The sequence below is a fragment of the Podarcis cretensis genome (genome assembly GCF_951804945.1).
Source record: "Podarcis cretensis genome assembly, chromosome: 13".
NCBI classification, from domain to species: Eukaryota; Metazoa; Chordata; class Lepidosauria; order Squamata; family Lacertidae; genus Podarcis; species Podarcis cretensis.
The window spans coordinates 6,230,160-6,245,620 of record NC_137182.1 but is presented as its reverse complement, the minus strand read 5'-3'; the positions used below and the strand labels follow the sequence as shown (position 1 = coordinate 6,245,620).

Genomic DNA, 15,461 nt, shown 5'->3' with positions numbered 1-15,461 from the left:
TTGGCATGTAGATACATGAGTCAGTAACCTCAATTCCCAACACCTTTTTACTACCCTCTTCCCCAAAGAACAATAAAAGTATTTACACATCCCCCCAGCTGCAAGGCTTTCCTGCCGCTTCTCCTTTGAACGTATCAGGATTCAATCCACCATCCCGATGGATTTCTGTCTGCGGTATGTCCTGCCTCCTATTGTGTGGCTAAATTCACACCTTGACCTTATGCTTAGGGGATTATAGAGGCAGGGGCAGGGGCCATGGCAGAGGCCATTAGCCCTTGGAACCAAATTCAAGCTGTTGAATTTTGGAGATTATTTGATTCTATATTGGATAGTCAGAGGAAACAGTACAATACATGGTATTGCTACTATTCTATAGACTCCTTTCCTGAGCCTCTTTGCTGCTGTGTAAAAGGTTGTTGTCCTGACCTTAGTTTGAGGCTGTGGTGGGGACTTGGGATTTTTTGGGAGTCGATAACTTTAACTGGTTTTAACACAACTATTTCCCCCCACTTAATCTCTGTTGTTGGTGGAACACTGAGCTGGGATTCCAAAGCTGACCTCAGTCGGTGAGCAGGTTTATAGGGGATGCAGTTCCTCAGCTACTTTAGTCCCCGAGCCATTTATGGCTCTATAGGTAATAGCCAGTCCCTTTAACTGTGCCTTGCTAGGGATGCGGGTGGCGCTGTGGGTTAAACCACAGAGCCTAGGGCTTGCCGGTCAGAAGGTTGGCGGTTCGAATCCCTGCGATGGGGTGAGCTCCCGTTCCTCAATCCCTGCTCCTGCCAACCTAGCAGTTTGAAAGCACATCAAAGTGCTTTCCTGCGGGAAGGTAAACGGCGTTTCCGTGCGCTGCTCTGGTTTGCCAGAAGCGGCTTAGTCAAGCTGGCCACATGACCCGGAAGCTGTCCGCCGGCTCCCTCAGCCAATAAAGCGAGATGAGCACCGCAACCCCAGAGTCGGCCACGACTGGACTTAATGGTCAGGGTCCCTTTACCTTTTAACTGTGCCTTGAAACAAACTGGAAAGCAGTGTAACTTGAACAAGACTGGTGTGCAGTGCTGGATTTACCTATAAGCTAAACAAGCTGTAGCTTAGGACCACACTCTCTTGGGGACCCGGAAAAAAATTTAAAGGAAAAAAATCTGGATGTACATTTCCAAAATATAAGATAAAAAACAAATAAAATAAAATTTATTTACAGCAAGAGTGTTTTGTGTTGTGTAGGCTCCTGCGATGTAAGTCATGTGCCCCACCTGCTCCCTAAAATATCGCATATAAAGGGACCCATTACCTTCAGTAGCTTAGGGCCTCATCAAATCTAAATCTGGCCCTGCTGGTGAGATATGGTCAGAATACTTAACCAAAATTATTTTGGCTGCATTTTTTGAACACTATCCAAGGACAGTCCCATGTAGACCCACATTAGATTCCCATATCCATACTAAGTTACAGCGTGGAGCATGTATAAGAGTGACCAGATCTGCTTTTCTATATGGGATTGTCAGAAACATGAGCTACATGGCACCCACTTCATTGCTGCAGGTTTATAGGCTGCTTTTCTGGGCCCTCTTGGCTGTTGTGTATGTATGGCGCTTGTGTAAACGGTCCTGGTCCTGGCCTTAGCTGGAGGCTGTGGTGGGGACTGCGCCCCGCATTCCTGGTTTGAACGCAGGGCTCCCCCAAAACGCCTCGCAAGGATGGAGGCGCATGCAAGGCCAGGCGATGCTCCGTTCTGCGGGATCTTCCTAATCGCGCCCAGCGGAGGGCGCCGCCTGCAAGCGGCATTTCTCGTGCGGCTGCAGCAGCGTCGGGGACGAGCGGAGGCTTCCCAGAAGCAGCCGCTTCTCCTCCTCCTCCTCCGCCTCCTTCTCCTTTTCTTTCGCGTCCCGCTTCGGTGCGGCGAGCGCGCAGCCGAGAATGGAGCCGCTGCTGCTGCTGCTGCTGCCGCCGTCGCCGCCACTCGGAGCCCCGCCGCTCTCCGCGGAGCCCCTGCGCGCCCCTTGGGCATCGCCCCGCGCGCGGTGACCTGGCCCTGCCGGGACGCGCAAGGCGCGCGGGCGGCCGCCCCCGGCGCCTGGTCGGCCGGCGCGCTCTGCCTCCTCTCTCTCGCTGCGCAAAGGCGCCCGGCTCGGCGGGGGCGCGCGCTTGAGCCTCTCGCTCCTTGGAGAGCTCCTGGGAGGCGGCGAGGGGGCAGACTTTCCTCCTCTGCCGACCCAGCGGCTGGAAACAACTTTGGGGGGCGAAAGCGGGGTGCCGCGGATCTTTTCTCTCTTGGCTTGGAAGCTCCTTCCAAGTGTCTTTTTGGCGCTGCCCGGCACGCTCTCCTTTCCCGGCTGGGCTCTCCGCCTTTCTTGGGTTGTTCTTCGCCTTCCTTGCATGGATGCACCATGGCCACCGCAACGCTGGTTTGCAGGGTGCAGTTCCTCGACGACACCGACCCTTTCAACAGCACCAATTTCCCCGAGCCCACCAGGCCGCCGCTCTACACTTTCCAGGAGGATATCCCCCTGGGCACCCAGTTGGCCGGGGTGCACCGCCTGCTCAGAGCCCCGCAGAAGGTACGGAGGGGGGGGGTCGTGGAGGGAGGGGCTCCTGGGAAGAATGCGGGTCGTTTTTGCGGGAGGCTGGACCGGGCTGGAGACGGCAAGGGAAGACCCTCCAAATGTGCACCCCCTTGAAAGTGCGCGCGCAAACAAGATCTTAAAGTGCCCTTGGTGTTGCGTGGAGCTCTGCAGAGTAACGCAAGGAAAAGTTCCCGTTCTCTCTCTGACCCCAAGGAGCTTATGTTCTGAATGACTTGTGCGGGGGGGGGGGGGATGGTTGGGATTACCACATTGTGCATGTCTTGTGTCCGGGCAAGACTTTTTTCCGCCTTCTCCCCAAACACTAGAAATCAGTTACCAGGTGAGATCTGTTAGCAGCGAGCACTTCGCCTAACACATAATTAGCGTGTGGAATTCATTGCCTCAAGATGTGATGATGGCCATTGAAGAGATTGGGGGAAGGAAACCACGGAGCCTTTGTTTATCTATCAATGGCTAATAGTCGTCGTGGCTATCTGGATCCTCGAGATTCAGAGACCGTGTACGTTTGAAGGGCAGTTCAGGGACCACAGAGATGGCCAGGTAACAGCAGGGCAGAGCTCTTCACTTCACGTCCTGTTTTTCAGAGTCACTGGGCTGGCTACTGTGAGGAAAGGTTGCCTGGGTTTTTATGATGTTGTGTCAAATTTGTACCAAATATTGGGCCGAACCACCTGCTGACTTGTTATCTGTGTTGGTTTAGTGCGGCAAGGCTTTTGAGCCGATCCTGTATTTTGGCACTCTGAACATCCTATCTCTGATGTTCTCCTAAGGGAGAAAAGCGACGAGTGATGGAAACAGTGGAAGTTGTGGCATCAAGAAATGCAAAGTGTAAGGTGTAAGGGAAATATTTCAGAAAATGCTTAGGTGGGACATGCAGTGAAGATCACCCTCCAGCTTGTGGGCTGGTTGTCCACTGTAAGGCCAGATTCTTGCTGTAGATGGGCCTCTGGTTTGGTCCAGCAGGGTTCTTCTTACGATATGTGGTGCCATGTTCTACCCTGTAATATTTCCAAAAGAGAATGAGACCTTCTCAGGAATATGGTTGCTACACAGGTGATACGAACACACTGACTGCTATGTATAATGCAAAGTTCTATTTACAAACTTCGATAGAAAAATAATACTCCAATGCAGTGATTTGCCACTCAATAGGTTCCTTGTGGTTCTGTGCCACTTGCCATTCAATGGATCTCAAAGGGACTTACAAGCAATGAACAGCAACAGCGACTTCACATATCACCTTAGGACAAGTTATATAATATGATCAGCAAATCATCAATGTTCTTTTTTTGTGTAAAAAGTTAAGACACTATCATCAATGTAACAGACACAAATTAGAGGTGTCGTGTGTTGATGTTCACTGGGCTATTTGATAATTTTGGACACTGCTGCAAACCTCTTTCTACATATGTGTGAATCTCTTTTTATTTAAACCAGTTTGCGCCAATCACATCGACAGTGAAGTCTTCCTCTTTATCCAGTGTGCTTCATTCTTGTTTATATCTCAATGTGATGCACACATTCTGTATAACTGTGTGCTTGTAAATTATCTACAGAACAGTTGTATGTCCAAGAGCACCACTCTCTCTATTGCCGTTTTTGTTTGATACTGTGTGTTTTGCTATGTAGTCATCTCTCCCCGTTTGATATTGCCCTCCTTGGTTATATTACCTTGTTTACGCCTTGTTTTCCTCTATCCGGTAATATGTCCATGCAAAATAATTGCTTCGTATTTTTGCATCTCTAATAGTGTAGAAGCAGAAACTAGTGCCTAAGTGAGGACTTAGAAGTGAGGCAGTTTGTTCTTGTGCATGTTTATTGAGAAGCAAGTCCCAATGAATTCAGTGGAAATTACTCCAAGGAATGTATGCTTATAGGATTCAAACCTTACTAATTAGGGTGATGTAGAGTATTTTCTTCCTTTAGCTTGTGGGAGGGAGGAATCCGCAAAATTAAGTTCCACCGTTCCTTGGTGGAGAGGAGAGAGCCTGTAATACAGTATGCTTGCAAAAAATAGTTCTGGCACTTAGATTTATGTTTGGAGGTAGAACTGGAACTCTTGTCTTCTGCCCAGTAGGGAAGGACTGTACCTGAGGGGTTCAGGGAGAGGCTTTTGCTAATAGTGTAAATGTAGAGCAATGGTGTATTGATGCCATAGCACCACGGAGGTGAGGATAGAAAGTCTAATGGTCAGTGGGGTCAAGTGCATCTTGAGATCTTTTGCATGTGTCTCCTGTAGTTGCTTTTCCTGGACATTGGTGGCCATTTCTAAAAATGCTTCTGTGGATGTTTGTAGCAAGTGGTGGAGCTTCGAAGATTCTCAAAAGTAAAACACAGGAGGTGTAGTGTTTTAGTGCAGGATAGTGTGCACCCTGGAAATGATCTCTTTCAGATTCTGCCTTCTGGAAGAAGGTACAGGGTTATAAAGACTAGGACTAGCCGCCTGAGAAACAGTTTCTATCCAAATGCAATTTTCGGTTTAAACGCAGTGTATGGTAATCTCTATGGGAGTATATTGTATTTAATTATGAGGTATCAGAGTTTTTAGGGGTTTAACCATGCTGGGATAGCAGGCTTGTTGGTTTTTGAATGTCTGATGTAGATTTTTTTCAGTTTTGTTGTTGTGTATGGGAAAATGACAGTAAAGATTATCATATCCAGCATTGCTCATACTTCTCAAAAACTTGTGCTCAGTTTCCTTTTGCCTGGAGTAAAAACACAGAATATGCTGAATGCCTTTTCTTCCTCTTTAATTAAAGTGAACATGTTTGAAAACCCAGAGGCTTTGATAGCTGGGCTATTTGTTCCATGCGAGAGTGTTTTGAGAAAGAAGTGAGGAATTCCTCAAGAGAAGCAGGGGTTATGTGGAATGGATGCCTCTGGATCTCAAGAAGGATCTTTTTGGGACAATACATTTGGCATCTGTGCTAATTAATGCAGCTTGGTGTCTCCCTTAATAATGAATTTGCACTGTTTTTCTAGCTCCTGGAGAGATTGCTTTCCATTTCCACAATAGCTTTACAGGGCAGACATTCCTCCCACAAGTTCACTATAATTACTGGAGATTTTGAAGCTTTTAAAAGAGGTCCACCATAGAGCCAATGTGATACACTTGCTCCTACCAGCAACCTGCTTGGACTGTCATGCAATCTTGGGCAGTGATATATATTTCAAGACGTATGGTGAAGCTGGGGGGAGGGCAAGCAAATAAAGGCGTGTTTAAGCTGTCGCTGTGGTGTGGTTCTTATGAGCTGACAGTTGCGCCAAGGCTTTTGTTAAAAATAGCAGTTAAGTCTACTGTCCTTGGAACACTTGATACCCTTTCAAAAGCTACAACATGTAGCATAGCAGTGAGTCAAGCCATAACCTTTTGTGAAAACCGGCCTTGTAGTTGTGCCTGCATCAACTATCTTTCGATAAATGTAGCTCTCTGTTCTTGAGGATCTGGACTATGGTGCCAACGCATTTGGAATATTTGTGTACAGTTCTGGTCAATTCACCTCAGAAAGGATATTGTAGAGTTGGGAAAGGCTCAGGAAAGGCCCACTGAAATGATAGAGGGGGCTGGAGCGACTATGAAGAAGAGTTGTCGTGTTTGGGACTTTTTAGTGTAGAGAAAAAGGCAAGCGTCAATTTGATATATATTTATAAAATTATGCGTGGCAGAATTATACCATTCTTCGATTTTATATTCTGCTTGTCCCTTCCACTTCCTTGCTATAATAATTCGTGCAGCTGTCAATAAATTTGTGAGCAAGTCCTTCATAGCCTGTGAACCTTCCACCCCACCCTAAATTTATAATAATGCTGCCTCTCGACTTTTTGTCAGCTTTAACCCAGTGATTTCTGTTATCTCCTTAAACACACTTTGCCCCCTCCCCAATTGTACATATTTACACCCCCACCACATGTGAATGTAATTCCCTGTTGCCTGGCATCCCCTTCAACTGTTTTTTTCTCCATCTCTCATAGACATCCTTTTGTAGCTGAGAGTTTGCAGATAAAAGAAAGCGCTTCTTCACACTATGGAACTCGCTCCCTTGGGGGGAGAAGAGACACGTTTGCAAAGTCCCCCCGCCCCCGTACCAGTTTTAATCCTGTAACTTGTAAAGTGACTACTCACCCACCCCCCCAACACACACACAAACACACACAGTGGAAATATGCATTAAGTGGCCAGAGCCCATCACAGCTCTGCATGTTGTATTGCAGCAGTGAAGATGAGACAGATGCAGTATGCACTTAATTTTTAATGTGCAAACATCCAGCCCTAACGTAATGTATACAGTGGTCAATCCCCCACATCAATCCAGAGCTTGCTTTGCAGCCTATAGGATGGGAAGCATCCATCGCTCAGGAGCAGAGCATGTTTTGCATGTAGATGGCAGACCCTCCAAGTGTCCCTGTTATCCAGAGATGTCCCTCATTTAGAGAAGCCGTCCCAGTTTCTGATTTGATCCACTTTCCCTTAGGATGTCCCTATTTTCATTGGAGAAATGTTGGCGGGTATGGAGTTATCCAACCCCTGAGCTGTCTGAAGACAATCCTGTATAGGGAAGTTTTTTGTTTTTTAAATGTTTAATGTTTTATTATATTTTTATATGTGTTGGAAGCCGCCCAGAGTGGCTGGGGCAACCCAGTAAGATGTGTGGGGTATCAACAGTAAAATTATCATTATGGAATGGGATGCCCCTATTTTCATCGGAGAAAAGTTGGAGGGTATGAGACGGTTCTGGGTTCAGTCTCTGGCACTTGTGGTTTCAGGATGGATCTCGGGCAAGGCTTTTGACCTAGACTTCTTACCACCGACAGAATAGGCAGCACTGAACCAGTCGTTTGAATCACTAGAAGGCAGTTTACTATGCTGACCGGCAAATTTGACGAAGGGTTTAGGGTGTCACAAGGGACGCGGGTGGCGCTGTGAATTAAACCACAGAGCCTAGGACTTGCCGATTAGGTCGGCGGTTCGAATCCCTGCAACGGGGTGAGCTCCTGTTGCTCGGTCCCTGCTCCTGCCAACCGAGCAGTTCGAAAGCACCTCAAAGTGCAAGTAGATAAATAGGTACCGCTCTGGCGGGAAGGTAAACGGCATTTCCGTACGCTGCCAGATCCGTGTTTCCGTATGCTGGCCACATGACCCGGAAGCTGTATGCCGGCTCCCTCGGCCAATAAAGCGAGATGAGCGCCACAACCCCAGAGTCGGCCACGACTGGACCTAATGGTCAGGGCTCCCTTTACCCCTTTACTTAGGGTGTCACAGATTGATAGTAAATGGCATCTGCAGAACTTTCTATTAAAATTCAAGAAGGGTAGGAATGGTCGATTCAGTATGTGAGGAGGGGAAGGGGTCAGTCACCACTGAGGAGATTTATAGTTCTTCAGGGTAGCTTGCAATGATAAAATTGATTAGTGCAAAGGAACAATATGAAAGAAGAGCAAACCTCTTGAAGCCAAACAGAGGTGCAACAAACTGAAACAAGCAGGGCAAAACATTGTCTCAGAAATGGAAAGCATCTCAGAAATGGACAACAGCCATTCCTAAACGAATCTAAAAGAATCCATTGAAATAAGTCTATTCAGTGACCATTTAAGAGCAGTCAGTGAAAGGGACAGGTATTCCTTTGTTGAGAGGCTGTTCCAGACCATGGACATTACAATCAAAAGCCCTCTCCTGTGTACCTGTCTGCCAAGCCTCAGTAGCCTTACTTGAAATCCTCCTCCTGCGGTCAGAGCTCTTGTTTAGGCTCATGGGGGGCAGGGGAATAAATTCCTGTCCGTTTTAGGAGTTTAAAGGTCAAAGCCAGAGCCTTGCGTTGAGCCTGAAAGCAGATTAGTAGCAGGTGAAGCTGGCAGAGGATGAATGTAATATGATACAAAACCCCGGCAGCCACGTTTTGAACCAGTCGAAGCTTACAAGGGCAGCTCCATCTACTATGGTAATCTAGACAAAAGCACATCAGCCAATGCTGGGTTTGGTTTCTCCAAGACGTAGTACTGTTGGCATATAAGATGAAGCTGTTTTATTATTATTATTATTATTATTATTATTATTATTATTATTATTTAAATACCCTGAATTCTGCCTGCATATGTTTGCACTGGATGCTGCTGTGTGTGATTAAACTGAGATACTTGTACAGCTTTGCATGGACAAAGTGTGATTTTGCACATGCAGATGTACGGTACCCACTGCCAGTGTGATATCCAGGAAGCTGCATATTGGAGATGGAGATGGAGATTTTTGTCTTTTTTAAAAAAAGAGATTCTGCATATGTGGTACCATGCCTGAACCAAGACTGCCATGTTTTACCATGAATTTATTTATTTCTGTTGGTTGAAGTTAGTGCCATCAGGTGATAAGCAGGAGGATAACTTCTTAAACCTTGATCTCGAGGTTCACAGGCCTGCATTTGAACCTGTATTTAAATCTCAGATTTGCTCCTCGCAGCCCTCTCCTGCAATCTGACGCTTCTTTCCTGAACTTAGTTAAATTTGGTAGTTTACTTATTAATCCAATCTCTTAAGTGTGTGTTGTATGCACAAGCACACATTACATTCATTGCAAGGCACTGTGTAACGTTTTTTTTATGATGCTTGTGCCCTCTGAAAAAGACATGGGAATACATGACACGGCATTTTCAGAAAGTGGAGAGCACCCCAGCCATAATACTTGCCTGCTTATACTGTGCATAGAATCTAGGAAGCAGCAAGTTCTCTTCTCAGTGTTCATGCAATAGGTAGAGAAAGGGCTGGCCCCTGCTGTTGTACGCCACAACAGCAGCAAGAATACTCATTGCAAAGTATTGGAAAACACAAGATCTACCCACCCGGGAAGAATGGCAGATGAAGGTGATGGAATACATGGAATTGGCTGAGATGACTGGCAGAATCCGGGACCAAGGAGAAGAGTCGGTGGAAGAAGATTGGAAAAAATTTAAAGTTTGTCTTCAAAAATATTGCAAAATTAAGGATTGTTAGAAAGATGTTGGAAAAAGAAAATTATGTGGTTTTGGCAGAAATGACATAAAGGTTTAAGAAAAAATGAATTGGTGAAAGAGAGAACGTAAAATTATAGCATATTAAGACAAATTATTAAGATAAAAACAAGGTTGGAAGGATTTGCTGAAATAACAATTTGAATTAGAATACAAAAATGGGAGGTGTGAGGAGGTCAAGGAAATAAGTAAAGGAAAGAAGGTTATGTAAAGGTTTGATTTTTTTTTATTGTTTAATTGATTGTATTATTTTTGTCTTTTTTATTTTTATTTTTTTATTTTTTATTTTTGTAACCTTTAAAATTTGAATAAATATTATTTTTTTTTTTAAAAAGAGAAAGGGCTGGCCCACCCATGGGGCAAGGTGAGGCAACTGCCTCAAGCAGATCTGGCCTCCAAGGAATGCATTGCCTGCTGCCTTGGCAGACTCCCTGCTCCATTGCTGCCTCTACAGTGGTCTCTCGGTGAATACTACCACCTTGTTCCTGATGTAATAATAATAATAATAATAAATAATAATAATAATAATAATAATAATAATAATAATAATAATAATTTATTTATACCCTGCCCTCCCCCCAGCCAAGACCGGGCTCAGGGCGGCTAACAACCAATAATAAAAACAAGTTGATTAAAATACAACTTAAAAAACAAGATTGAAATACAACATTAAAACATTAAGATGCAGCCTCTTCACAGGAAGAGAAAGTAAAAAAGAAAGAGGGGGAGGGAATCAAATTGATTCTAAGCCAAAGGAAAGGCCAGGTGGAACAACTCTGTCTTACAGGTCCTGCGGAAAGAAATCAGATCCTGGTTTCATGAGGCAGAGTGTTCCACTAGCGTTCAGTGTTGAAAAGGCCCTGGCTCTGGTTGAAGCTAATCTGACTTCCTTAGGGCTAGGGACCTCTAGGGTGTTGCTATTTATGGACCTTGAGGCGCTCCGTGGGGCACACCGGGAGAGGCGGTCCCGTAGGTACGAGGGTCCTAGGCCGTGAAGGGCTTTAAAGGTCAAAAGCAGCACCTTAAATCTGACCCTGTACTCCACCGAGAGCCAGCACAGCTTGTACAGCACTGGGTGAATATGCTCCCGTGGCAGAGACCCCGTGAGGAGCCTCGCTGCAGCATTCTGCACCCGCTGGAGTTTCTGGGACAGCTTCAAGGGCAGCCCCGCGTAGAGCGACTTACAGTAGTCAAGCCTGGAGGTGACCGTCACATGGATCACTGTGGCCACAATAGATCTTTATTTCCCCCTCATTCCCAATGTAGATATTTGTTCCCTGCTTCTTTCCGATGTAGATCTTCACTCACCCCTTCTTCTCTAGTGGGAGGGGAGGGAGCACTGTTTTGTGGTTTGCCTCAGGCGCCAAAATGTCTTGAGCCATCCCTGAATGGAGGTAACAGGGCAAATGGGTGCCCATGTACAGTGGTGCCCCGCAAGACGAATGCCTCGCAAGACGGAAAACTCGCTAGACGAAAGACTTTTCCGTTTTGGAGGCGCTTCGCAAAACAAATTTCCTATGGGCTTGCTCCGCAAGACAAAAATGTCTTGCGAGTTCCTGCGGGTTTCCCCCCCCCCCTTTTCTAAGCCGCTTATCCGCTAAGCTGATAAGCCGCTAAAAGCCGCTAAGCCGCTAATAGCGCTAATCTGCTAAGCCGTCAATGGGCTTGCTTCGCAAGACAAAAAAACCGCTAGACGAAGAGAATCGCGGAACGGATTCTTTTCGTCTTGCGAGGCACCACTGTACCATGCTCAGTCTGTATGCGTGAACCCTGGCCCGGGCGAAATAGGTTATCCGTTTCCACCGCTATTGCCATGCCTCATTTGTTGCCTTTGGTTACTGTAAAAACAAAAGGGCAGGTTTAATAACAAAAATATTTTATTAGAAGAGGAATGGCAGATGAAATTAATGGACTATGCAGAATTGGATAAGATGACAGGGAGAATTTGAAACCAGCGGGACCAGAAATTCTTGTAAGATTGGAGTAAATATGTGAGTTATTTGAAAGACAATTGCAATCAACTGACTAACGCTTGTAGGACTACAAGACGTTTTGTTAGGAGAACAATATGAAATATTACAGAAAAGATTTATGAGAATGGATTTAAATTTATTGACTGTTAAAAGTAATAGTTAGGATAACAAATGTAAGATTAAGAGAGGAGGTTTGAAAAGCATTAGACGTGGTTGATGGAAGTCTCAGGCTAAAATAGCCAAAATGATGTATAAGATAAGATGAGATGATACGTTCTGTTTGGAAAATATATGTAAAAACAAATAAAAATGTATATAAATAAAAATATTTTTGTTTAAAGGCCATGTGAACCTAAAATTGGTAGCTGATGGTGACTGTAATAATAGAAAAGTATACTATCCTGAGTGCATGAACCTGGACTCTTGAGTCAGCACTTGTGAAACAGGAGAACTTCTAACTGTTGCCCTTGAGGAAGATTTTTTTTGTTGTTGAAACGTGTTAGGTGATGTACTTTTGCGAATAAATTCTACACCTGGCGCTCTCATTGACATCTTCCTCAAAGAATGGGAAGCCTTTCTAGAAGCAGGAATCCTGTGGAACGATCAAGACCTAAAAACTTACTCGTGTACCTCTTGGATCACTGAAACTCTCTGCCCTCAAGGTTTGAAATAGCTGCACTCCAGGATCCACAATGAAAGTAGATTTTTTGGCACATAAAATCATTAATTAATGGCCAGGCTGCTTCTTCTTTAAAAAAAAATAAAGGTCTCTGTTTTTGTTTTGTTTTTAAGGTGGGAAAATGTGCTGTACTCCCATTTATAAACTTCCTAACTTTCCACTGTTCTATTAAGAGTGAACTTGGTGGCACTTTCATTCTGCGTAAGCATGCATAGGATCAGGCGGTAAAACACACTGAGCATTGTTTGCTTAATAAAGCTCTCCTGCCTGCTATAATGCAACTTTTGCAGTTCTGATGACAGACAGAATGTTCTTGCAGGGAACTGTTACCATTTTGAAATGTCTGCTCTGTTTTTCTAAACTGCTAGTCTGTGCAGAACCTCTTCAAAGAAAGAAAGATGGTTATACAATCCTGCCTTTGTATGAATATTTTACTCTTATTTACAACTTGCTTATTGCATTCAGTCTGTCACCGTTTAAGCGAACAGTTTTAAACATGAGAACTGGCGGCATTTGCAAGGACTTGCATGTCAAAAAACGGAGGCAATTAAGCTTAACCTGCAGGCCCTCTCCTTTGCTTTTAATCTAGAATCCCTGCTAGTGCGAATTAGAAAAGATAATTAGTGCCCTCCCCATAGCCTTTCATAGTGACTTGCCCCGCTTTCTAAATACTAATGCTTCCTAAATACTAATCGGGAATTGTGTTGATCACCAAAACAGAGTTTAAGACTTGATTCAACGCCGTTCATTTGTTTTAATTTAAAAAAGAGGGAAGAGAAACTCACCAGTCCTAAGGAGACCTAGTCACCTTGGTGTCTTCGGGGAGTCCTTTAAAGGTAAAGGTAAAGGACCCCTGACAGTTAAGTCCAGTCGCAAACGACTCTGGGGTTGCAGGGCTCTTCTCGCTTTACTGGCTGAGGGAGCTGGCGTTTGTCCGCAGACAGTTTTTCCGGGTCATGTGGCCAGCATGACTAAGTCACTTTTGTCAAAACCAGAGCAGTGCAATGAAACACTGTTTACCTTCCCGCTGGAGAGATACCTATTTATCTACTTGCACCTTGATGTGCTTTCGAACTGCAGGTTGGCAGGAGCTGGGACAGAGCAACAGGAGCTCGCTCCGTCATGGGTGTTCGAACCACCGACCTTCCGATCTGCAAGCCCTAGGCTTAGTGGTTTAGACCACAACGCCACCCGCATCCCAATGGGGAGTGCCTTCACTTTTCCAGAGGAGATGCCCAATCTCTCGCTTAGGCAGAGTACTGTAAAGCTAGATTTTGAATAGGTCAATTGGACTTTGGGAGAAGCCTCTGTTTGTAGAAGCTGTGTAGAAACCAAGAGATGTTCTTTATTAGATGTTGGTGCTCCGAATATCTGTGGCTTCCTTGCCCATAGTTGTGGGTTTCCTGACATGCTTACTCATAAACCTCTCTCTTCTAAATAGCTGTGGGCACCTCATGTTCTGCTTGGTGATTAGTCAACACTTTGGTCTAATTTCCAGTGCACCACTGTACTGGGGTTCTATCACTGCCTGAAAACACATTAATGTGTATACTGAATAAGATTCTTTGTTTCTGTCTTGGCTCTTCCTAGTGCAGGGGTGGGGAACCTGTGGCCTGGCAGATCTTAGAATCCTAGAATTGTAGAGTTGGAAGGGAACTTGAGGGCCATCAGACCCCAGCAATGCAGGAATCTCAACTATGACGGATGGCCACACAACCTCTGCTGAAAAACCTGCAAGGAATGAGAGTCCACCATCTTACAAGAGAGGCCATTCCACTGTCTAACTAACAGGAGGAGCGTGGATTTGATATCCCGCTTTATCACCACCGGAAGGAGTCTCAAAGCGGCAAACATTCTCCTTTCCCTTCCTCCCCCACAACAAACACTCTGTGAGGTGAGTGGGGCTGAGAGACTTCAAAGAAGTGTGACTGGCCCAAGGTCACCCAGCAGCTGCATGTGGAGGAGCGGAGATGCGAACCTGGTTCACCAGATTACGAGTCGACCGCTCTTAACCACTACACCACACTGGCTTTCTCTTGCCACCAGAAAGTTCTTCCTGGTGTTTAGTTGGAACCCCTTTCTTGTAACTTGAATCCATTGGTTTGGAGCAGATTCCATGTGACAGCCCTTTAGATATTCAAAGATTGCCGTCCTATCTCCTTTCAGTCTCCTTTTTTCCCAGGCTAAGCATACCCATCTCCCTCAACCATTCCTCATTAGGCTTGGTTTCCAGACACTTGGTCATCTTATCATTTTGTTAGACTACAGTTCCAGTCACCTCTGACTACTGGCTGGAGCTGAAGGGAGGTTGAGTCTAACAACATCTGGACTTGTGTGTGTGTTTAATTTTTAATGTCAACATTTATATTTTGATGGAATCTGGGGTTTTTTATTTCTTGTATAAAACAAGAGGATGAGCAGACCTGAGGGGTTGACTTTCTTTCCTCTGCAGCCAGCAGTGAAACTAAGCAGCTTGGTGGACACCTAACCCTAACCCCAACCCTAACTTTTAACCCTAACCCTAACCCTCCTCCACTGGGTCACTTGGTCACTTGTATGGCACAACTGGTTGCCTTTGACGACAAAGTAAGTTAAATACAGGCCAGTTGCTGCATTTTGTATATTTTTCATTGGGAACCTCTGAATGCACGAAAGGTGTTGCGTGTTAAGATCCCCAGCAGCTTTCCAATAATAAAGACACAATTAACACGGAATTTAGTTTTAGGTTATTGGCATAATTTTGGCCACAACTTCATTGATTACAGATAGTGAGTGGTTTGTTTAGGCATTGGTTCCCGGCTAGCTGCACCTGACCTCAGCAGGACAGCACTGACGGCTGGGCTCCACCATATTGTCAGTGCAGGTAAACACTGTGGGGGAGCATTGGTACGGTCACCTGACTCAACCTCACCCCAAAATACTCCCAGGGACTCTTGTGTGGCCATACCCCCCCGAAAGAGGTTGGCAAACGCAAGGCGAGTCCCTGGGTTCTTCTAACGGAATACACCGCCAGACCTTACAAAGTTGTGACAGTTTGCTACACGGCAGGCAAAATCAAAGTTGCACCAGCCAATCAGCCAAATGGGAAAATTACCGGGCCCCCGTCCCCAAAACAGACGACCCACGGCGGCATAGCAAGGTCATAATGGACCCTAAATACAGTGGTGCCTCGCAAGACGAAAAGAATCCGTTCCGCGAGTCTCTTCGTCTTGCGGTTTTTTCGTCTTGC

At 45.4% G+C, this 15,461-nt stretch overlaps 1 protein-coding gene across 10 annotated transcripts in view; it reads left to right on the top strand.

Moving 5' to 3' along the window:
• Window positions 1-1,682: 1,682 nt before the first annotated feature.
• The window catches only part of FHOD3 (formin homology 2 domain containing 3), a 340,976-nt gene continuing 327,197 nt past the window's right edge, over window positions 1,683-15,461 (top strand). For all 10 annotated transcript variants that reach the window (XM_079949216.1, XM_079949224.1, XM_079949223.1 and 7 more), the window contains exon 1: window positions 1,683-2,558. In XM_079949216.1, coding sequence (XP_079805342.1) covers window positions 1,698-2,558 — 861 coding nt within the window. In that variant the 5' untranslated portion in view covers window positions 1,683-1,697. The remainder of the gene's footprint in view (window positions 2,559-15,461) is intronic.